The sequence below is a fragment of the Marmota monax genome, unplaced genomic scaffold (assembly GCF_021218885.2).
Source record: "Marmota monax isolate L192 unplaced genomic scaffold, Marmota_monax_Labrador192_F-V1.1 WCK01_AAM20220418_F8-fsc00047, whole genome shotgun sequence".
Taxonomy (NCBI): Eukaryota; Metazoa; Chordata; class Mammalia; order Rodentia; family Sciuridae; genus Marmota; species Marmota monax.
In genome coordinates, this window is record NW_026692072.1 from 12,539,116 (window position 1) to 12,562,326 (window position 23,211).

Genomic DNA, 23,211 nt, shown 5'->3' on the forward strand with positions numbered 1-23,211 from the left:
TACTGACAACGTTATTGTGAAATCATTTGCATATTGTGAAGTGCTTTGCATAGGATGGAGTGATTTGCATAGAGGGGCATCTTAGAGGTCCCAGGGCAGCATTACTGAGTGTCGTCTCCTCTTCTCAAGAATTTAATCCCTGCTTCCATTTCAGAACTCAGGAGGATGTCCCGGCAGAGTTATAGGCCTGGGAGGGGTAGACGGGGAACTTACAGAGGACAAGCTGCCCACCTGGAAGAAGCTGGGGGTCTGGGAAGGGCAGACATTAAAAGTATGAAGTAGGACAGGCATCAGATGCCAACTCATGGGAGCTGATTGTGCCCTCAGAGTCCCTCAGCAGAGAAAAAAGTGGGGAATAACAAATAGGGAGGCTGAGAGATCCCATGGGAGGCTAATGAGGTTGAGACTCAAGAGATCCCAACTTTGTCACAATCTCTGCCAAAATGCAGTACCCACACTCCCCTTCCTGAATACTCTCCCATGCTTTCTCTTATGCCCAGAGAAAGATGCAAAATGGAACAGCCAGACCACACTCGCACTGTTGTTCAGGCTGAGAAATTAGACGTGCTATTACATGCTCTGGGTTGACGGACACCCAAGTTTCAATTCTGGCTCTGCCATCAGTGCCACTGTGTTACCTTAAGCTAACAGTACCCACCTCGAGGATCCAATGAGAATTGGGTGAGACAGTGCAGAGAGAATGGCACGGAATAGATGTTCAGTAAATCTTACTGTAATAATTGCTGTAATAATTACTATAATAATTGCTATACAAGACTTCAGAGTTCAGGTCTAGCGGCTGCTAGGTGAAGGGAGCAGAGTCCCTGCCCAGTGGGTTTGGACTTCTGAGAAGCCACTATGCATTGGACCCCAAAGGGTTACAAGTCCTGGAGACAGTGGCCTGAGGTTCCCAGTGAAAAACCAAAGCATAAAAATAATTCGATGAGTAAGAATAAAATTCCCTCTTCTGAGGTTCCCGGGGCCAGGCCCCTCCCTGCGGCAGGCACTTCCCCTTTCCCTTGTTCATGGAGGAGCCAGGCTCGGCTGACTCAGAGCAGGAGAGCCACAGCCATCCACCATCCTCCCATCCCCGCCCCAGGCCCGGCCCGGGCAGCGCGATCTGGCAGTCGGGTGCGCCCCCGTGCGGCCACGGGCGGGACTGCATCACTGGAGAGGAAGCGGCGGCCCCGCAGGCAAGCCCAGCCGCCACTCGATCGCGGTCCCCGCGGGGCCGCCACCCTCGCCCCTGCCCAACTCGGCTCGTCGCGGTACGGAGGAGCTCCCACTTCCGCCCGGCCCTCCCTGCCGCCCCGTCGTCCGGCCCTAACGGAAGTGCACTGTCCGCGCCGGTCCCCCATGGCCACGAGGCGGAAGCGCCCCCCGCCGCTACTCCCTCTGGCCCCGCGAAGCGCGGCGCATCGGGTTCCGGACGGCCTCGTGTGACGTGGCCGCGCGCCGGGGGCGGCTCCGGGCAGGGGGCCGGGCGGCGGGGTCGGGCGGGGCAGAGCCGGGGCGGGGCACGGCATCGCAGCTGGATGGCCGGGCCCGCCCGGAACGCCGCAGCTGCCGCCGCCGCCGCCACCGCCGCCGCCGCACGGTGAGTGACCTCCGGACCCTCAGGGCTCCGTCCGGGCGGGAAGGACCCCGCTGATCCCCTGACCCGTCCCTCTGGTCCCGGTCAAACATGGGCCCCTCTTCCAGAACCTGGGAGTTGAACTCGCCCGTCTTGGACTCTTGTTCCCTGTCGTCCCACACTTGGCCCCCATCTCTCCCTCGCTGCCCTCCTGGGCGCTGTCTCCTCCACCACCCACTCCGGCTCTCTTGACCCCCTCTCTTCTCTGATGAACTCTCCCTGGAGCCCCTGCCACTCTCCCAGCCTGTGGTCTTGCCCTTCTATATGACCTGCCAAGGACTTGGCCTGGGCCAGTCCTGTCTTGGTCCCAGTGGAGCACAGCTGCTGCCACGGAGGTCTAGGTTAGTTAAGGCCAGGAGATCCCAGGTGGGCATCTTTCCCACCATCCAGAAGTAGCTGCTTTATCTCCCTCCCACTTCCATCAGCTGATGAGGAAACTGAGGCAACCCAAGGTCACAGCCAGCATGAGGCAGGGCAGACCACATTAAACCTCATGCCTGAGTTTCCAGATTGAACTTTTCCACTGGTTGACTCACATCCCCATCCTGTGATCCTCCAGCAGGGCACATTCCTCCCCCAGTATAAGGAGGGCCCCTGTGCTGCCTCCTGCCAGGAATCCACCTGAATTATCAAGGTGGTCTGGTCTTCACAATTCTGTGAGGGAGGCAGGATCTAGCTCCATCCCATGAATGAGGACGCTGAGGCTCAGAGGGGGCGTCAAGAATTGCCTATAGTCAGACAGCTGAAAGTGCAGAGCACCAAGTTAACCAGTCTCCACAGCCAGTGCCCCTCATCTGTGCATCTCCTGACTAAAGCATCCTTTAGTCCCACCTCCTGTCTGTCTCTGTGCCCCAGGAACACTGGGTTCATTTCCTAGGAAGAGGCTGTGTTGGTTTTCTCTAGCTCCTCTGCTCTGATCCTCTACCTGAGCTCCCAGTGCCATCCCATCAACCTAGACAGTGCTGGCCTCAGTTCCTGGAGTGTCCTCACCAATGCGCATCCTGACTGCAAAGCCTCTCCTGGCAGCCAGAGACACCCGGCTGGGCTGGGCCTGCCGGTGGCTGAAGGGAGCCCAGCCAGCACCTCACCCAGTCATTAGGGAAAGTTTAGCCTCAGGCGGACGTGCTGACACACAGTTTGGAATCAGCTCAGAAGGAAAAAATGTGTGGTCCTTAGGAGAGGAAGTATGGAAGAGAGAGCCCCTTTGCTCTGACCAAAGGGATCCTCCAATGCCTTTGGTAGAGCCAGCAAGAAGGTGGATGCCATGACCATTAAGGGGACAGGAGGAGGGAGATGCCACGTTTCCTAAGCAGGTGGCAACTCATGTAAATGGCTTTGTATTTTTCAGCACGCGGCATGCTTGGATGTCCCTACTCTGGCTGTGGCATGGAGGGCCAAAGGCTCCTCTTCCTCACTGCCCTTGCCCTAGAGCTCCTGGGAAGGGCTGGGGGGTCCCAGCCAGCCCCCCGGAGCTGGGGAGCTGCAGCAGCCTGTCGCCTGGACAACAACGAAAGCGAGTCCTGGGGGACCCTGTTGAGCACAGAGAGGCTAGACACCTGGATCTGCTCCCTCCTGGGCTCACTCATGGTGGGACTCAGTGGGGTCTTCCCATTGCTTGTTATTCCCCTGGAGATGGGGACCATGCTTCGCTCAGAAGGTGGGTGACCCCCCAGGGGCACCAGTGGGCAGCCAGCAGGTGGGAAATGTGCTGCTCCTCTTCTTGGAAGACCCCTGGTCTCAGGTACTAGGTCACAGTGTGACTGAGATGGAGGGCAGGGTCACCTCAGTCCCCTGGGCACAGGGTGCTGTGTTCATTTGTTCATTCATCCAGGCATCTGTTTATTATTTCAGTCAGCAAACATTTACTAGACTCAGTGTGAACAGTGGTTGGAAATATGGCTGCCAGGCTACCTGGGCTTAAGTCCTGGCTCTGCCACTTACCAGCTAAATAGTACAGGGCAATTTACTTCACTTCCGCCTGCCTCAGTCTTCCAATCTTAAAAATGGGGGTAATGGGGCTGGAGATGTGGTTCAGTAGTCGAGTTTGATCTCCAGCAACTTCCCCAAAATGAGGATAATAGTATTTGTTTCTACCATGAAGAGTAAATGAACTGTCACACATAGAGCACTCAGATTGGCTGGTGTGGGGAAAGGGCTGGGTGTTCACATGATTCATGCTGAACCTTGGGATGCAGTGGTGAGAGAAGCGTCACCTCTCCCTTCAGTCTCAGCTCATGGTGTGGAAGAGTTCTAGGCCAGGAACTGCCTTTCCCAGGAATATGCAGGGGGCTAATGCAGGGCCTGCCTCCAGGAAGGGACCTGGGAGATGAGGCCAGGCGTGGATGGGGGGCTTTCACTAAATTACACTTTTGTTCCAGATGCACTGCCTGCCTGTTCACAGATAACATGTTATAATTAAAAAATTAAAAGGTTACATGGCACAGGCCTTGTCATGTTAATTGGGAGGCTGAAACAGGAGGATCAGCCTGAGCAACTTAATGAGACCCTGACTCAAAATAAAAGATAATGGGCTGGCGTTGTGGCTCAGTGGTACAGCGCTTGCCTAGCATGCAAGAGACCCTGGGTTCGATCCTCAGCACCACATATAAATAAATAAAAGTATTCTGTCCATCTAAAACTAAAATAAATAAATAAAAATAAAAGATAAAAAGGACTGGGGATGTAGCTCAGTGGTAGTAATAGAACATTTGCCTACCATGCACAAAGGCCCTGGGTTCAATCCCCTATTAAAAAAAAATTAAAAGATTATATGGGAAGCTACTAAAAATGCAGGTGATGGGCTGGGGATGTGGCTCAAGCAGTAGCGCACTCGCCTGGCATGCGTGCGGCCCGAGTTCGATCCTCAGCACCACATACAAACAAAGATGTTGTGTCCACCGAAAACTAAAAAATAAATATTAAAATTCTCTCTCTCCTCCTCTCTCTCTTAAAAAAAAAAAAAATGCAGGTGCCTATTTCCCAGCCCAAGAGTGTGACCTAGCTGGGTGCAGTGACACACACTTGTAATCCCAGCTACTGAGAAGGCTGAGGCAGGAGGATCACAAATTCAAGGCCAGCCTTGGCAATAATTAAAAAATTTAAAAAGAACTAGGATGTAGCTCAGTGGTAGAGTGTCCTTGGATTCAAGCCCCAGTGACACCAAACAAAACAAAACAAAAAAGCACCCCAAGAGTGACCTCTTAGGGCAGGACTGGGGCCCTAGGAGACTGTAAGAAAAGAGCACCCATTAGGTTTGTGCTGCCTGCTAAGCTCAGGAACAGTTTATTTACCGGATGGTTCCAGAACTCTGTGCCAGGTTCTGGGCTGGGGGTTGGCACTACACCTGTGAACAGAATCCTTGTGGGGCCCTATCATGCCCATGTATCAGCTCATCCAAGGTCAACATAGGGAGCACTTGGATTATGAGTTCCATTTCACAGGCACAGAGAGGTTCTCTGACCAGCCCAAGGTTGCACAGCTTAGAATAGCAGCTTTCCTGGGGATGCCACCCCACTATCCAGCTGCCTCTGTCCTCTAGGCCTCAGTTGCTCTATCAAACCAAGGACTTGAATGTGGTTCCTGTAGGGCCCTTCCAAATCTGGATGCTGCAAGTCTGCAAAAGTTCCCAAATCTGCAACTCTTATGAGAGTGTCAGCACAGAAGAAATTTCCACTTAATAAGCATTTGTCATTTTAATTACCACAAGATTCAATTTACAGACAGGGAAACTGAGTCTCAGAAGTTCTCTGAAGGACACCTGGTGTTAGGTTGGGGAGCTGGGACCTATCAGGCTCCAAAGCCCAGCCTTGCAACCATGATGCACTATTGACTCATAATAGGCCAGCGGATCGAAGTGTGTCTCTGCTGAGCACCCAGCCTTTTGCTGTGCCTGCCAGAACAGCAGCCCATAGCCAGCCTTCCTGAAGCTTACAGTCTGGCCAAGACAACAGAAAGCCCAGTGAATTGAGCAAACAGAGATCAGGTCAGTGGCTCGGCCTCAGAACCCCGTGTCTCTGTCTTGTAGCTGGGGCCCGGCGCCTGAAGCAACTGCTCAGTTTTGCCCTGGGGGGACTCTTAGGCAACGTGTTTCTGCACCTGCTGCCCGAGGCATGGGCCTACACATGCAGCTCCAGCCCTGGTGAGTGAGGCCGCAGGCTGGGGGCAAGAGGGCAGGAGCAGGGAGCTGGTGCCAATGCCCAGTGTTGGTCTAGGCCCTGCCTGCTGTCAGAGTGACTGGGAGAGGGATTTGGCGAGGAACTTGCCCAAGAGGGAAGGTCATTGCCCTGGTCCCGGTACCCTGGCATCTATGGGAGTCCTGAGACCAGCTGCCTGGCCAGTTAGTCTTCGGACCCTGTCACTGTCCCAGACTAGGCCCCATTCCAAATGATCCCCTCTGATGGTGCTGGCCTTGGCATGGCCTGTGCTCCCCCGGCAGGTGGTGAGGGCCAGAGCCTGCAGCAGCAACAGCAACTAGGACTATGGGTCATCGCTGGCTTCCTGACCTTCCTTGCATTGGAGAAGATGTTCCTGGACAGCAAGAAGGAGGGGGCCAACCAGGTGAGCCCTGAATCCCAGAGCCTGGATATGCCAGCCTGTTCTGGGGTGGTGCTCAGGGCCTGGATCAAACTCTGAGTTAAGTCCTTCAAACTAGTGGTCTCCTGGCCCTCTTTGGGAAGATCTGGGGAGGGAGGCTGGACCAACCTTGGGAAGATCTGGGGAGTGCCAGCATCAACCCCTGCCCTGGCTTGTGCTGATAGTGACAGGCGGGTGGGAGTGAGGGTTGGCTGAGTTTGGGGCACCTAGCGGATCAAATGGCCGAGAAGCCTAGCCAGATAAGAGTTACTCCCTGTCTCTTCTCCATCTCACTCTCCCCTCTGTCTGCCCTGAGTGGGGGGCATCTAATATCACCTCTTTCTCCTCCTGGCTGTAGGCCCCCAGCAAAGACCCCACTGCTGCCGCGCTCAATGGAGGCCACTGTCTGGCCCAGCCGGCTGCAGAGCCCGGCCTGAGAGCCGTGGTCCGGAACCTCAAAGTGAGTGGCCCACTCCGGGCCCCCTTCCTACAGCCACAAAGCTGAGTGGCCAGCCCAGCTCAGCCCTCCTGCCTGGCTCAGCCCAGCTTTCTCTCCCCTTACCCAGGTCAGTGGCTATCTCAACCTGCTGGCCAACACCATAGACAACTTCACTCACGGGCTGGCCGTGGCTGCCAGCTTCCTTGTGAGCAAGAAGGTGAGTTGAGGCTTGGCAGCAGGTCTCATGCATTTCTGGCTTGAGGGGGATGATGGTAGCAGTGTGGTTCCACCTCCAAAATATGCCAGGTCTGTCTCCTTGCGTTTTCCATTATCAGTACCTTCATCTAAGCCTCCGATTTCACTGTGGCTCTCTTGGATGTTGCCATGGCCGCCGCCTCATCTCCCAGCGCCTTCACTCATGAGCCCCTACTGTGTTCTTGTTGCCCACACTCCTTGTTGGGGTGCCTCTATCAAGCTGCTAGGCTTGGCCACTGCCTGCTTCTAGGTGCTTCTTCCTTTACTTCCTCCCTGTGTGATCTGGCCTCAGTGCTCATCTGCCTACTCTTGAACTGGCCTCTTTCCCACTTCACACTCTGCTCTCTGCCTGAAATGTTCTTCCTCCCTCTTAGCTGACTCCTCATCTTTAGGGCCTTGGCTTAGATGTACTTCCTCAAAGAGGTCTTTGCTGCCAGCTCCTCAGTCCACTTTGGTTCCTGTCCTCCCAGCCCCATAGCACCTGGTCCACACTCTCCCTCACAGAGCTGCTCTGGAAGGGGCCACACAGGTGTCATGTATGCAGTCCTTGTCTCTCCCCCTAGACCATTAGCTTCAAGAGGCAGACTCCTTGTTGCTTTTAGTCACTGTTGTCTTTCCAGTAGCATTTGCCCAGACTAGAGCAAATATTCGTAAAGTGGGTGGGCATGAGGGGTACCAAGACCCTCAGCACAGACCCTGCAGACCCTCCCCTCCCTGCAGATCGGGCTCCTGACCACCATGGCCATCCTCTTGCATGAGATCCCCCACGAGGTGAGTGCCCAGAGGGTTACCTCAAGCGCCTAAGCCTGAAGGGTTCCCATGCTCAGCAGGGGCTTGGAGCTTGGGAAAGGCTTTGGGGTGGGCCTGCCCTGCAGTGGTAGGCTGGAGACTGCAGCCTCCTCAGGATTTGCCCTGGGAGCAGGGGACTGGGTGTGCATGTCTGAGGCACTCAGGTGATCTGGCCCAGCTGAGGCCCATGGCAAACATCTGCTCCTCCCCCCAGGTGGGCGACTTTGCCATCTTGCTCCGGGCCGGCTTTGACCGATGGAGCGCAGCCAAGCTGCAGCTCTCAACAGCACTGGGTGGCCTTCTGGGCGCCTGCTTTGCCATCTGTACACAGTCCCCCAAGGGAGTAGGTACGGGCTTGGTGGGTGGTGGTGGTTAACAGAGGAGGGCCAGCCATGGGTTTGCAGGCGTGGGGCTGGGGTCTCTCTCATCTTCCCTCCACAGCCCGTGGGAGGGATGGGAGATGAGTCCCCTGGGCTCAGCAGTCAGGCATCTTCTTCGCCTGCAGAGGAAACGGTAGCCTGGATCCTGCCCTTTACCTCTGGTGGCTTTCTCTATATCGCCTTGGTGAACGTGTTGCCTGATCTCTTGGAGGAAGATGACCCTTGGTGAGTGACCCACTGTTGGCAGTCACAGTGGGGCTGCAGGGTGGGGGGGCTTCTGGCCTCTGCTGCCCGCTCTGTGCTGCCCACGAGCCAGCTGCTCTCCCCACAGGCGCTCCCTGCAGCAGGTGCTCCTGCTATGCTCTGGCATCACGGTGATGGCGCTGCTCTCACTCTGCGTCGAGTAACCTCTGCTGGTGCCCTACCCCATACAGCAATAAGAGACTCGGATTCACTCTGTGACCTTGTGTGTGAAACAGAGAAGGCGAGTGCTTGAGAGAACCAGCCTCTGACCAGACAGGAGGGTGCATGTGGTGTGCACATGTGGTCAGAGGTGTGTGCGTGAGACCGACACTGTGATCTCCGTGTGCAGGGCCCAGGGCCCAGCATTGCACCTGCCCCAGCCCTGCTGCAGCCTCCTCTCCCTGCCACCCTGTCGTCTTGCACCAGCTGGAGTGAACAGTGAGGAATAGCAGAGGCCTTGCCCTGCCAGGACCCCAAAAGGAGTGCGAGCAGCCCAAGGATCCCAGGCTGCAAGGAACGCCAAAGCTATACTGCCTCTGCTGGGGCCTCCTGGGCCTCTGGCTTGAGGGGGCAACCCTGTGCTTGTGCACCCCAGCCCCAAGAAGCCTAGGGGCCTAAGCTGGGGTAGCTTCTCTCTGCTGTGTCCATTTTCCTGGCCTTGCCTTTGCCACCTCGACAGCCAAAGAAAGGGGAGGCAGGTTCTCCTGTAGCCCCCAACCCCACTCAGCACTGATGGTCCTACCCCTCCAAGCACTGAGCAGGGAGCTGGAGGACCTTTCCTTCAGGGCCGCCTGCCCAGACTAGCTCCTGTTCCCCCGGTGAATGCTCCCTGGCAGTGCTGGCAGCTCTTGCCACCTCTAGCTGCCAAACAGCAGCCTGCAGGGCAGCAAGCAGCCCCAACTGGCCAGAGGCCTCCCAGTCCAGCTCAGGGATGCTCCTGCCAACACAGGCTCTGACAGACATGCCTGGGGCGGGAGGAACAAGCCAGGCTGCCCTTCCCTGCTTGGCCCCTTCTGCCCATGGAGGTAAGGTGGGCGTGGCAAAGGCTCCACATTGTCAGCGCTCAGGAATGCGCTCTGGGAGAATGCTGAAGCCATAATCCCCAGCTATTTCCCTTGGCTGGCGCCCAGGTACTCAGCTGGCCCACTCCACAGCCAGGATCCAATCCTGCCGCTAGACTGTGGATATTTAGAGAAGTGGCCGTGGAGAGGGTCTCTCATGGTCCTACAGCCATGGTGCTGTGGTACCATCTGTATCTGTAAATACCTGTTCTATAGATATGAATAAATATTCTCCACAGAAGGGCCGCCTCTGTTCTGCACACCGGGGTTTCTGCTAAGGCTGTAGCCATGTCCTTGTCTGTTACCCTCATGGTGCTCCTATTTTCTTCAGTTTTGTTGTTAGGCTTCTAACCCAATGACAGCTGAGCATTGACACAAGTTTGGCCCTGGGCCTCTTTAGCCCCTCAATGCCCTCAAGTATGTTCTCTTTATTTATTTATTTAATATTTCTTTTTAGTTATAGTTAGATATAATACCTTTATTTATTCATTTTTATGTGGTGTTGAGGATTGAACCCAGAGCCTCAAGGTGAGCACTCTGCTGCTGAGCCCAACCCCAGCCCTGTTTTTATTTTAGGGGCCTGTAAGGCAAGGATTTTTTTCACTGTCTGCCTCCGCACTCTTTAACAATTTAATCAAGGAAGGAACTCCACAAAATCATTTCCAAGTTTGACCCACTTGAAATTATTGTTCATTTCAAAGAGAAAAAGAGAAGAGAGGATCCTTACTGGAACCATCCCTTCCTCTGAATGAGCTGAGTATAAGAACAAGTCAGGCACAGAGGGCTTCCCCATGGTGCCACCAGCTGACTGCAGAAGGGGGAAGGAGTCCTGTCCACCTCTTTCCTCTCCAAGCCAAATAGCACAGCCTACAGCAGCCTGCTGGCCAGAATCAGTGCGGTGGCCGGAGCCTGGTGCAGATGAGTGGGAACCCAAGTCAGCATCCGCTTACCTGGGAATGCAGGGCTTAGTATTTCTATCAGCAAAACATTTAAAAGGGACTTAATATGTGCTCTACCTGGTTGTTCTTCTCCAATAAGAAAACTGTCTCAAGGACCTAACTATAGTTAGTCCAGGCCTGAAGGATCCAAGGAATAGACCCACAGCTGCCTCTCCGGCCCCACCCATAGCTCAGCAGGTGCCCCTGGCTACAAGCTGTGGTATTGAGCCCTGCCAGGTAGCAGACAGATACATGTGGTCATCTCAGTCCACTGAGAGAGCATAGGAAGGGACTCCATTTTATAGATGAAGAAACCAAGAATGGATGAGGATAGTGCCTGCGGGCTCAATCGGTGTCATGGCCAAGGGTGAATCCTGTCTAGTTAGAAGGGAAACAGGGTATGAAGGAGTGGGAACAGCCAAGTCAAGGCAGAAGACAAAATCACTTCAGAGGCTGGGCTGCTGGGCCACTGGAGCAGTGGGGACAGGAAGTCAGCAGGAAGGCCAAGCAGAGGGTGATACCCAGGTGACTCAGACACTTGGGGAGGATGACACAAGAGGGTAAAAAGAGCTGGAAAGGAGATGGCTGTCTGGGAAGTTAGACAATAGCTTGCTGTGGTCACATGGGGAAAGAAAGAAGAGAAAAGGGGGCAGGCAGGGGCGCTTCGTTTGCATCTATAAAGTGGGGGTGCCCTATTGGTGGTTATCTGATGATGAGATACTACATGCATTAAGGCCCATGAAGCACACATCCCAGGGCAAGCGTTCAAGTGATCACACCTGCACCTCCAGGACGCCCTCCAGGGAGCCACCACCGTACTCGCTCAGTGAGAGGTGGGAAGCTGGGAAGCTGCTTATAGTCAGTCGGACAGGCCCAGCAAGATCCTAAGCAGACGGAAAGGTGTGGGGCAGATGGAGGCAGGAGAGGACAGTCTGATGGAATCTTAGGCTTAGGAAGGCTCCCAGAGTAGATATTGCTTAAGGCTCATTTTTCAGTCAGAAGAAATGGGTTGAAAGAGCTACTGGACCTGTGGAAAAATCAGGAGGGGCCTGTAGAGAAACAGGAGGCACACGAGCCAGCAAACAAGGGGGAAGTCTCAGGGACCCAAGACCCCAAACCTGGCTTTATACGGACAGCAATAAGGACTAGGGCCAGAGCACCAGAAATGTAAGAAAAGGGAAAGGCTGGCTTCTGTTTAGGCCCTGCCCTGTGGAATTGGAGGGCCACAGTCTGTAAGAGCTCAGAGAGGAAGGGCAGGGCACACCAAGAGGGCTGTGCTGGGACCTGAGATGAGAGAGGCAGAAGACTAGGGAGCAGCTGCGGCGCCATGCAGAGCACCAGGGGTTCACCCTGATGAAGGGCTGGGGGCCCTCGGTTGTCTCAGAGATTCCCAGGCTGCAGCCCGTGGGGACGGGGCCTCCTGTGTATGTCCTATATCTTCTACCCAGAGCCCAGGGAAGGTGAGACAGGCGGCAGTGAGCCAAACCATCTTTTATTACAAACTCTTAACCAGCAGCACTAGGGTTGGGCCTGGGGCCCCTAGGCATAGTACTGCAGGTTGGCTTTCTTCTTGGCCTGAACCTCCAGGATGCCCTCCATGTAGTCCTCATGGGTGAGCTCGGTGGCACCCCTGCGCAGCGCGATCATGCCCTGCAGCCAAGACAGATGGACTAAGGTGCCTCCCCACATCCTTAGCCCTGCTCCCAGAGGCGTGGGCCTTCTGAGCCCCTTCCCCCAGCAGTCTCCACCAGCCAAACACCCCATCCTGTCTAGTGAAGGGACAAGAAGGTTTGAAGACATCCTCTCACCCCTCCACCACTTACCGCCTCCACACACACAGCCTTGCACTGGGCGCCATTGAAGTCATCAGTGCAGCGGGCCAGCTCCTCGTAGTTCACATCAGGACTGAGGAGAGACACCACAGAGCTCAGTTACTCACGAGGGGACAGGAGACAGCAGATGTCCCACCATGCCACCCAGCAGTAAAGTCAACTGGCCCTGTGACAGCAAATCCCTGACAGCAAATGCCTTCTTTTCCTCTCAGTACAAGACAGGTAGGGGACTGGAGCAAGTCAAACCAGGTTATTTCTAGGACCTCTGGTGCTCTAGCTTTCTAGGGACCAACTCGGCTTGAGGGAGGGGTACAGGAGGTGGGTGGAGACAAAAGACGGCCTTACATTCCCCCACAGAGCCAGCCCTGCATCGGCCAGCACTGTGCTAGCACCACCGTCCTTATGTGCCACACATTATACTTGACACTGTCACATCTAATCGTTCCCACAAAGCCATGAAGTTAGGGTTACTATCCACAAGGCCCAAATTAGAAAACTGAGACACATACAGGCCCAGTGGTATATGCCTGTAATCCCAGAGGCTCAAAAGGCTAAGGCAGGAGGATTGTGAGTTCAAAGCCAGCCTCAGCAAAAGCCAGGTGCTAAGCAACTCAGTTGAGACCCTGTCTCTAAATAAAATATAAAATAAGCCTGGGGATGTGACTCAAGGGCCACGTGTTCCTGAGTTCAGTACCAAAACCAGACCAAAAAAAAAAAAAAAAGAGAGGTCTTGCCACCTGCCGAAGGACTTACAACAGTAAACAAAGGTTATCTGGCCCCTGCCTAGATTCCCTGGGACCTGGCTGAGCTGTGCTCATCTGTGGGGCTGTGGAGGCCAAGAAAAAGCATCTGCAGCATGCCCTGGGCAGGAGAGGGCAAGGTGCAGATGATTCTAGGAGCAGAGCAACCAGAATCAGGGCCTGGACCTCAGGCAGCTGGCATGTGACTGCAGGAGGCAGTGGTGGTCATGAGGCTGGAGAAGCTCAGCACAGGCAGCTGTGAGGAGAATGGACAGTCAGAGATGCTCTGCTGCTGCCCATTCACGGCTCTGCTCACCTGACGTTCATCTTCCGGGAATGAATCTGCATGATTCTGGCCCTGGCCTCCTCATTAGGCATAGGGAACTCGATCTTGCGGTCCAGGCGACCTGAACGGAGCAGGGCAGGGTCCAGGATGTCTACTCTATTAGTGGCTGCAATTACCTGAGGAAAGGGAGAAGCAGCAACTTGAACTGATGGGCACAAGCACAGTCATAAAAGGTAAAGGGCAGCCCAGAGTGTGTGTAAGCAGGGCACCTTAAAGGCACAGGCAGATCAGAATTTGAATTCTAGCTCAACCATTAATTAGCTGGGTGACCTCAGAAGGTGCCACTTACCTCTGAACCTCATTTTCTTCACTGGGAAAGAATGAAAACACTCACCTTTACTTGGGTATTGGGCTGGAAGCCATCCAGCTGGTTCAGAAGCTCCAGCATGGTCCTCTGCACCTCCCGGTCCCCGGCTTTCTCACTGTCAAAGCTGGGGTGCACAGGAGGCCAAGACACTCGTGAGGCCACAGGTTGGGCAGAGCCCTCCCCTCTCTACCCACAAGAACCCTAACCAAACCTGCCTAGAGACTAACATAAAAGGAGTCGCTAATTGTTGACTACACATTCAGAGCCTGGAGAGACTCCTGGGATCAGATGCCAGGCTGAAGATAAACAGTGAGCAAAAAACAGCCATGGCATGGGCTGTCACAGAGGAACGTGTGACTGCCCACTAAGCTAGAGCTCAGAAACGCAGGGGCCTGGCCTGGGCTCGGACTCTTGGGGATTCCAGGCAGGCATCCCTAAGAAGCATCCCTGAGACTGCAAACACACTAGCTAAGCAAACCCCAAGTGGAAAACAGGAAAAGACAAGTGGGCTGAAAATTGAGGAGGGAGTCTGGATCTGGTGGGGGAGGAAGAGGGTGAAGGAGGAAGAGAGGGAGGCAGGGACATGTGAGACCTTACTTAAGGCCATGGTTCAGTCCAACACTTAATGCCAAGGAGCAATGAGGTGGTCCAGGAAGGGGTTTTTTTTTTTGTTTTGCTTTTTTCTTAATATTTATTTTTTAGGTGTAGATGGACACAACACAATGCCTTTATTTTTATGTGGTGCTGAGGATCGAACCTGGGCCCCGCCCGTGCTAGGTGAGTGCTCTACCGCTGAGCCACAATCCCAGCCCCGCAGGAAGGGTTTTAAATAAGATCTGTGTGAGGCACCATGGATGCATGTGAGTAAGGAAACATTTCTGGCTACGATTGTGGTTCAGTGGTAAAGTGTCTGTCTAGCATGCATGAAGCCCTGAGTTCAACCCCAAGTACTGCCAAAACCAAACAAAAGACAACCAGATTTGTTTTGAAAGGAACATGCTGGCAGTTATGAAGAGAAAACAGGTTATTTAGCTGAGAATTTAGAAATCAGAACCACATTAAGAGTAGCTACTGTCCCAGGGGAGGAAGGGGTAGAGTGGGAAAGAGATGAAATTCAGTGCAATTGGGAGGCTGAAGTCTGCCACAGAGTCCCTTTGAAACCCCCAGTACTCCCTTACCGCTTGGTGCCGATGGCATCCAGCTCATCAATAAAGATGATGGATGGTGCCTTCTCCTTGGCCAGGGCAAAAGCATCCCGAACTAGCTTAGCACCATCTCCAATGAACATCTGTACCAGCTGGGGGCCAGCTAGCTTGAGGAAGGTGGCCTGAAGAGGAGGTGGCGGGGTGGGGGTCGTCAGGCCTTGAGCCCATTTGGGAGAGGGTGGACTCCTACCCACCACCTCCTCATCCCTCCCAAAGAACACACCTTGGTCTGTGCAGCACAGGCCCGGGCCAGCAGTGTCTTCCCTGTACCTGGGGGCCCATACATCAGCACCCCCTTTGGAGGTTGGATCCCCAAGTTCTCAAACTTCTCTTTGTGGTTCATCGGCAGGACAATGGCTTCCACCAGCTGCCAGGAAGAAGTCCTGGGTAAGGAGAGTGAAGCCCTGAGGGATCCCACACAGCCCAACCCTTAAATGACTTCAACCCCCATCTCTACCCCTCCTATTGCAATTCAGGGACACTGCCCTCTTTCCCCCATAACTAGAAGGCACAGAAAGTTCATCCTCACCAAGGCTGGCCCTGGCTTCTCTCAGAACACAGGATATGGTAGAAAGACCCTGAGCCAAGAACAGGGGACCGAGTATCAGTCCTATCTCTAGCTCTAACTTTCTGGGCCTTGGCTAAGTCACTTGATCTCTCTGGACCTCGGCCTCCTAACATATCACATGGTACCCTCCACCCCCACCCCTAGGCAGCTGCAAAGAGGAGATGTACAGTAAGGGGATGCATTCTTTCAAGAAGACGGAGAAACACAAAAGGCTGGTGAGGCTGCTGGCAGCTGCTGTGTCTCTCTCACCTCCTGGATCTGCTTGTCCAGGCCCCCGATGTCACTGTATTGCTCTGTGGGCCTCTCATCCACCTCCATGGCCTTCACCCGTGAGTCATACTCTGTAGGCAGAGTCTCCAGGATCAGATAGGAGTCTTTGTTCACACCCTGAGGACACAGCATGGGAGATTCAGATATATCTCTAGGCCTACCTAATGGGCTGGGTGACAGTCTGTACAGTGAAAGGAGAGTTACAGGACTGGGCAACACAGAATCAAAGAGCAAGCAGACAGGATCTCAGACTCTCAGGGTTGCTCTACTGAGACTCAGAGGCAACAGAGACCTGGAATTGCGGAGGGGCTACTTAGTGGGAAAAACTCTGGGAAAGCTTTGCTTGAGCTTAGGCAATCCTTACCACCAGGTCTCCCGGCTTCAGCTTTTCAGCATCCACCAACCCAATCACAGGTAGGAAGTATGTCTATAGGAAAGATTAAAGGTGCAGTCTCTGTTACTGTACTTGATAAGGCCTCAAAGTCCTGTCCCACACCCACACCTCACAATCCTCTGCTCTTCTATTTTTAAGCCAGCCTTACCTGTCGTGTGGAGGTTTTGATCACTGCACACTTTCCCTTCCTTTGAGAGTCCAGGTCGATATTGGCACCATCCTCTTCTTGGTCATTGGGATCAACATCTAGCAGCTGAGAAGGGATAAATCTCAGCCCCTTGAACTTCCCAGAGCCCAGTGCTTCTAGAGCTAAGCTGAGACAATTCCCAACACTCACAGGGTTGCCTGGCCCTTACCTTACTCCTCAAACTAGCCCTGAGCTTAGCAAAAGGGTGGCTGATAAGCCAGAAGGTTGGTAAGATCTGAGTTTAGGTGCTACTTCTCTGCACAAAGCTCATCTACTCCAGCAAGAAAAATCAATAAAAAAGGAGCCACGTTGAGACTTACAAGGTCTTTGTAGGACCAAATCTACAAAAGGAGACTTGGGGATGCAGTTCTAACATGCAATTTGGCCTCGGAATTTCTACTTATTCTATCCCTGGCCCCACCCCCAGCTATCTCCATGGCCCACTGACCCCCTCTTCCCCTCCACATACACACACACCTCGATAACATTGGAGACTAGGTATGGCAGGGTCTTGTTCACTTTGATTTTCTCACTGTTTTCTTTGATCTTGTCTTTCATGGCTTGAAGTTCATGGGTGACCCGTAACACTTCACTCTTCATGATCTGGGTTGAGGATGCATGGAAGCAAATGTTCAGCCCTGGCTCAGCCTGCACCAGGCCCTGGAGTTGGTGAGGTCCAGGCTGCCCATGGGGACCCTCCTGAATCTCTCCACCCAAATCTAAGGCTTTCTGAAGGCTAAGCCTATCTATATTTACATTCCACAGAAGTCAAGCCAAGAGGTCAGTTTGGAAACCTCCCAGGGAGGTTGATGTAGCATTGGGAAAAGAGCAGGCCTTTGAAACTGGCAAATAGGTTTTAAGTTTTATCTCTTGGAAAGGGCTGCCACAGTGGTGGTAGGAAGAAAAAAAAAAACAATCTCTCTGAGCCTCAGTTTCCCCACCTGTAAAATGGGGATTTACTAAAAGGACGATCTTTGAGAGGAATAAAGACTTCATTGGAAAAGGCAGTTTGATAACTCCTCATCTCAGGCCTGGTTCCCCACCTCCCAGTCCCTCCTCTTGTCCTTTTTAAGGCTTAGTTTTCTTTTTCTTTTCCTGGTCCCAGGAGAAAGCCACAGGCCCCATGTCTCCTCCAGCGAGGCGAGGAAGGAGCAGAAGGGCACAGAGTGGCCAGGGCCTGCCTGTGAGGTCTCCACTCGCCGCACCGGGGCCCAGCGCCCACCTTGATCTCGCTGTCTAGAAGCCGTGTGCGCTGGATGATCTCTTCCGTGGACATCTTAAGCACCTCCTCTCCAATTCCATCTTGCTGTTTCAAGAAAAAACAACTGACGTTATTTACTTATTTACTTTTACTCACGGGGGGCATCCCGCGATCCCCGAGCCTCCTGATTCCAGGATGGAGTCAGGACCACTGCCACGTTCCAAGCGGCCCCGGCCCCATCCTCGGATCAGGCCTGACCCCCAGCCACCTCCTCCCCTCCTGACAAGGACATGTCCCCGCTGGCACCAGTTCCGCGACCCCTACCTCTCCAGGCACCCACCTCAGCCTCATCCCACACGGTCGCCATCTTCTCCTGCCGAGTCACTGGACTCTCAAGTTGCGGCAGTACATTCATTTCCTAGAGGAAAAGGCCGAAGAGGGGAATGGGCAGGAGCCGCAGCGGGAGATTAATACCGTCCCTTTTAACGCCTTTTCGTCACTAATGGCGAACGTCTCCCGCAAATCCTTTCTCTTGGTCGAGTCAACTCCAACCACGCCGCCGGAGCGAATCTGCTGCTCCGACCCTACAGACCAAACTCGGGCCACAGAACACGCCCCAGCTTCCTGAAATGTTCCCGCCCTCGTCCTTTTTGTGCCGGGGGCGTGGTTGGAGTTGCTATTGGCCGTCGAGCGCAGAGGGCGGGGCCTAGTATAAAGCCGGAAGGGGCGGGGGAAAGGCGGGTGCCGCTGGGGACCGTGGGAAATGTAGTTCTAATTTGGTCGGTAATTGAAAGGGCATTTGTTTGGAAGCCGCGTCTCCTTCCTCAGAATCTCGCCTGATTAGGGGTGGGGAGGTTTTGTACCCTGGCACTGCTCTCCAAACCGTAAACAACATATCCAGCCGTGTGCAAAGGGCATACCACTTCGGACTCATATCTACAGCTATTTATTTAAACCCAGGTTTACTGGAAAGAAAGGTTAACCAGTTTTGTTTTTTCCTTTTTTTTTTTTTGGTACCAGGGAATGAACTCACGGCATTTAACCACCGAGGAACATCCCCAGCCCTTTTTTGGTATTTTATTTAAATATAGGGTCTTGCTGAGTTTTAGAGACTCGCTAAATTGCAGAGGCTGGCTTTGAACTCGCGATCCTCCAGCCTCAGCCTCTCAAGCCACCACCACGCCAGATTCATTAACCAGTTTTAAAGAGAAGTTGCCTCTACCAATGTTAATGCATGGAATTGTGCACGTGGGAAGAGTTCAGTTAACAATTAGCCTGTACAGTTAAAAACCTAACTCGGGGCTTTAATCCGTCCTTTGCTTCATCCGTGGTTAATTAACTCAGTGAGCAGGGCAGGTCTGTGGATCATATAACACTGATTTGTTGTACCTGTGTCTCCTACGCGGATCTCTCCTTATTTCTTTGAGATCCCTGGAGCCCCCTTAAAATGAAAATCACATAAGCCACATAGTTTATATTGTAAATCAAACCATCACACTCAATAAAATTGGTGAAAAGGTGTCTTGGAATTCAGCTGAAGGCAGAAATTTATTTCTCTAGGTATCAACGTTTATAGCAGTTCATTTAGGCTGACAAAGCCTCTGAGGTAGCGGTATGTTATTCCATCCTCTCAAAAATCCTGTCCTTAGGGATAGATTCCATGACTCTCACTTCTAGATAAGTACATGGAGGCTCTGTCTCAGCATCAAGTGTGGGTGAGAGCCACCTCCTCTAATTTATTCTCCCTAGAATAATAAGTCCAAACCCAAATCTGACCATGTACCCGACTCTCAACAAATAACAAACACCCCAAGGCCCCTCTTGAAGGCTTCCCCTTGTTATTAGGTCAGACACTGAAGTCCTGTGGTCAGGCCCCTGGCGGCAGGTATAGTGCAACTTGCACACAGGCCCTCCCACAGTGCTGGGAACCCCCAGCCCCCAGGCCCCAGTAACACCTCCTGCTTCTTGGGCTTGACATCTGCTCTTCCCAGAAAGCCACAGGCCCACTGTAAACCAGAGCCTTATTTAAGTCAGCTCCAAAGCTCTCCTTGACTCCCAAAGACCAGGTCAAGTCTTGCTCTTTCTCCCCCACTCCTTCCCCTTGGGACACTTACCAGATTTCGATTTTTTTTGATTTGATTACTAGGCTCTTGTGTGATTATTTGGTTGATATAAAAAAGAAAAAAAAAAAAACCCTGAGTGCATGTTTCTTATGTATCTTTTGTGTGTGTGTGTGTGTGTGTGTGGTGGGGGTTGGGGGTACCAAGGATTGAACTCAGGAGCACTCAACCACTGAGCCACATCCCCAGTCTTATTTTGTCTTTTATTTAAAGACGGGGTCTCACTCAGTTGCTTAGTGCCTCACTTTTGTTGAGGCTGGCTTTGAACTCATGATCCTCCTGCCTAAGCTTCCCAAACCGCTGGGATTACAGGCATATGCCACCTGGCCTGGCTTATACATCTTATTTGTATAACACAAGTCCCCAGGGGCCTAGGAAAGTGCCTACCCACTCCCCCAATTTTTTTTTTTCAAGTGAAATATGAATTAGGCACGGTGGCACAATCCTGTAATCCCAGCAGCTCAGGAGGCTAAGGCAGGAGGATGGAAAATTCAAAGTCAGCCTCAGCAACTTAACAAGGCCTTAAGCAACTCATCCAGACCCTGTCTCTAAATAAAATACAAAATAGGGCTGGGGATGTGGCTCAGTGATCAAGTACCCCTGGGTTTAACCCCCAGTACCAAAAAAAAAAAAAAAAAAAGAATTAAATTGCATACCACTGATTGGACAATTTCCTCTCCAAAGCCCATACTCTCTCCAGAGTGCTCCCTTGAGCCAGGCTCAGCAGGTCTCAGCCCCAGGTAGAAAGAGACTATGACACATTCAGGACCTTACACTGGGTCCTTGCATTGCTCAGACACAAGCCTTGTTGTCATCTTGGATCACCATATACCACATCCAGTCCACCTGGAATTCCTCTCATTCTCCCTTGAACATATATCCAGAATTCAAAATAAGGTCAGAATCAAAATAATGTAGTGAAGCATGTGGAGCTTGGGGTAAGGGGGTAGCCATAACGGAAATAAGATTGTCCACATGCTGAATATGAAGAGTTAGGGCTGAATGGAGATTCACCATTCTAGTCTTTCCACTCTTGTTAGGTGAAAATTTCCAAGACAAGAGATATCTCCTCCCAACTCCTACCCCAAATATGTCTACTTCTTACCACCTCCATGTCCTATCCACTCTGGTTCAAGGTACCATCATGTCACCTGAATTATCACAGAGGCCTTTTCCTGGGCCTCCCTGTTTCTACCTTAACCTTCCTCTGATGGTTAACTTTGTATATCAAATTGACTGGGCTATCGGGTACGCAGGTTTTTTTGCCAAACATCATTCTGATTTTGTTTTTAGGCAAGATTAACATTTAAAACCAGGCACGGTGGCTCACACCTGTAATTCCAGCATCTCAGAAGGCTAAGGCAGGAGGAACACAAGTTCAAAGCCAGCCTCAGCAACTGAGTGAGGCCCTGACTCTAAATAAAAAATAAAAAGGGCTGTGGATGTGGTTAAGCACATCAGTGGTTAAGCATCCTGGTATGAAAAAAAAAAAAAGATTAATATTTAAGTCATTAGACTGAGAAAAGCAGGTTGCCAACTGTAGTGGGAGAGGGCCACATCCAATCAGCTGAAGTTCTGAATAGAATAAAAAGACTGAGTAAGAGAGAGATCTTCCTGCTGTACTACCTAAACTAGGCCAAAGGATTTTTACCCCGTCTTCGGGTGAAACATCAAATCTCCTTGGGTCTTGAGCTGGACAGCCTTCAGAGGGGAACTACACTACTGGCTTGGCTGTTTCCCAGGCCTTCATGCTCAGAATGGAACTAAACTGCCCTCTCTGCTTACCCACTCACCCTGCAGACCCTGGGACCTGCCAGATGCCATAATCAACTGAGCTGTGAGCCCAATCCTTATAACAAATCTCTCTCTCTCTCTCTCTACACACACACACACACACACACACACACACCCTATTTGTTTCTAGACAATACTTTCTAAAATCTTTCTGAAAAAAACTGCATTTTGAAAAATGTTAAAGATACAAAAATTGAAAGAATAAACAGTGAAAACCTCTGTACCTTTCACCTAGATTTGCCAGTTGACAACATTTTGCTACATTTGCTTTTGCTGTGACTGTGTGTAAACATGAACTTTTTTTTTGGAACCACTTCAAAAAATAAGTTACAGACTTCATGACATTTTACCTCTAAGCATTTCAGCCTATGTGTCCTAAGAACAAAGACATTCTCATATATAACTGCAATGCATTGTATAATACACGGTCATACCCAAGGAATTCAATATTGATGAAGTAATACCTAAGATATAATCCCTTTTTTTACTCTACCAACTGAGCTATATCCCCATCCCCAAGATATGATTCTCATTAAAATCTCTTCCATTATCCACTGGATGACCCTTATAACCTTAAAACAAAACAAAACAAAACAAAAACAGTATAAACCTGGCACAGTGTCACTGCCTGTAATCCCAGACACTCAGGAGGCTGAGGCAGGAGGATTGCAAGTTCAAGGCCAGCCTTAGCAATTTATCGAGATGCCAAGCAAATCACAAGACCCTGTCTCGAAATAAAAAATGTTTAAAAAGGACTTTCATATGTACCGTAGTGGTAAAGTGACTCTGGGTTCCATTCCCAGTACTAAAAAAAAAAAATTATCAAGGGCTGGGGGTGAGGCTCAGTGGTAGAGTACTTGCTACCATGTGTGAGGTATGGGATTTGAAGTCTATTGACAATTAAAAATATATTTAAAAATATAAATAAAGCCAGCTATTCATTCATTAAAAACAACAACAACAACAACAAAAAAAAAAACAGTATCAAGTCTTTTTTTCCCTTGGAACCATTTCTCAGACTTTCCTTGGCTTTGTGACCTTGACATGTCTGAAGACCACAGTTCCTCTGAGATGTTTCTAAGGCTGCTCTCACTTCGTGTGTTCTCCTGATCCCAGTCCTGGGCTGTACATCCTTGGTGGCATTTCCCATCAGCAGCGTGGAGTTCTGCCCTTGCATTCTTGCGGGTGGAGTGTGACTCATTCCTGGAGGTGTTATCCTTTTTCATTTGATGAAGCTGGACTCTGTCAACCTTCCAACCAAGTCTTAGCTCTTTTTTTCTCTTAAATTTAAAAGATGTATTTTGTGGGTGAGAATTTTGGGATTATGCAGATATCCCATTTCTCATAAATAATAAATTTATTTATATCAGGATGGATTCTAGTTCAACAAAATCTGTTAGTATCATTGTTCTCGACTGAATATTTGTGTTCCAGAACCCATATGTCAAAGCCCCAGCTCTCAGGGTGATGGTTATCTGTAGATGGAGCCCTTGGGAGGTGATTAGGGTTAGATGAGGTCATGAGATGGGGCATTCGGGGTGGAATTAATACCTTTATAGGACAAGGAAGGGAGAAGGAGCAGCTCTTTCTCTGCAGGAGCACAGAGGAAAGGTCAGGTATGGAGACAGTGAAAAGGCAGATTTTACAATTTTCTAGCACCTTGATCTTGGACTTGAGTCTCCAAAACTGTGGTTGTCAAACCACCTATTCTGTGGCCCTCTGTGATGGCAGCCTGTACTGATGAGACAATCGTGATCACTCATTACTCACGAGCTGCAGGAGCCCAACAAAGATGTCTCCTGTTATCCTCATCATTCCTTATTTCCTGGCTTTCTGATAAAAGATATTCCAGTCTCTTACTTTTCATGACCCAGGCCTAGAATCAGACCTTTTCCTTTGACAGCCTTGTTTCCTTTTTGGAACACAGTATTTAGAAG

The 23,211-nt window shown here is 51.6% G+C and overlaps 2 protein-coding genes across 4 annotated transcripts; one reads left to right on the forward strand and one right to left on the reverse strand.

Annotated features, from left to right (window-relative positions):
- The first annotated feature begins 1,463 nt into the window (after positions 1–1,463).
- Positions 1,464–9,613, forward strand: Slc39a13 (solute carrier family 39 member 13). Of its 2 annotated transcripts, XM_046457892.2 has the most exons (10): positions 1,465–1,597; positions 2,982–3,290; positions 5,658–5,771; positions 6,069–6,190; positions 6,564–6,665; positions 6,772–6,861; positions 7,620–7,670; positions 7,903–8,035; positions 8,194–8,293; positions 8,400–9,613. In XM_046457892.2, the coding sequence occupies exons 2-10, from the start codon at positions 2,990–2,992 to the stop codon at positions 8,473–8,475; spliced, it is 1,089 nt and encodes a 362-aa protein (XP_046313848.1). In that variant the 5' UTR covers positions 1,465–1,597; positions 2,982–2,989; the 3' UTR covers positions 8,476–9,613. The 2 variants fall into 2 exon arrangements, with proteins under 2 accessions (XP_046313865.1, XP_046313848.1); XM_046457909.2 differs by lacking the exon at positions 6,564–6,665 and having other exon boundaries at positions 1,464–1,597.
- A 2,169-nt stretch (positions 9,614–11,782) lies between these two features.
- Psmc3 (proteasome 26S subunit, ATPase 3) lies at positions 11,783–17,962 on the reverse strand. 2 transcript variants are annotated; one of them, XM_046457878.2, is made up of 12 exons: positions 17,685–17,962; positions 17,382–17,465; positions 16,637–16,762; positions 16,121–16,225; positions 15,943–16,005; positions 15,558–15,695; positions 14,964–15,107; positions 14,714–14,862; positions 13,563–13,659; positions 13,199–13,344; positions 12,134–12,215; positions 11,783–11,960 (listed from the first exon to the last, which is right to left on the reverse strand). In XM_046457878.2, exons 1-12 carry the CDS (start codon positions 17,709–17,711, stop codon positions 11,850–11,852), a joined length of 1,272 nt encoding a protein of 423 aa, XP_046313834.1. In that variant the 5' UTR covers positions 17,712–17,962; the 3' UTR covers positions 11,783–11,849. The 2 variants fall into 2 exon arrangements, with proteins under 2 accessions (XP_046313834.1, XP_046313827.1); XM_046457871.2 differs by having other exon boundaries at positions 17,701–17,961.
- Positions 17,963–23,211: the final 5,249 nt, after the last annotated feature.

Excerpts from the sequence above, each read along its gene's own strand:
- Slc39a13 (XM_046457892.2), top strand. The coding sequence starts at position 2,990 with ATGCTTGGATGTCCCTACTCTGGCTGTGGCATGGAGGGCCAAAGGCTC. Across the intron at positions 3,291-5,657 it reads GACCATGCTTCGCTCAGAAG|CTGGGGCCCGGCGCCTGAAG; the intron begins GTGGGTGACCCC and ends TCTGTCTTGTAG. Across the intron at positions 8,036-8,193 it reads ACAGTCCCCCAAGGGAGTAG|AGGAAACGGTAGCCTGGATC; the intron begins GTACGGGCTTGG and ends CTTCGCCTGCAG.
- Psmc3 (XM_046457871.2), bottom strand. The coding sequence starts at position 17,775 with ATGAATGTACTGCCGCAACTTGAGAGTCCAGTGACTCGGCAGGAGAAG. Across the intron at positions 16,006-16,120 it reads TCAAAACCTCCACACGACAG|ACATACTTCCTACCTGTGAT; the intron begins GTAAGGCTGGCT and ends TCTTTCCTATAG. Across the intron at positions 12,216-13,198 it reads TCCCGGAAGATGAACGTCAG|TCCTGATGTGAACTACGAGG; the intron begins GTGAGCAGAGCC and ends GTCTCTCCTCAG.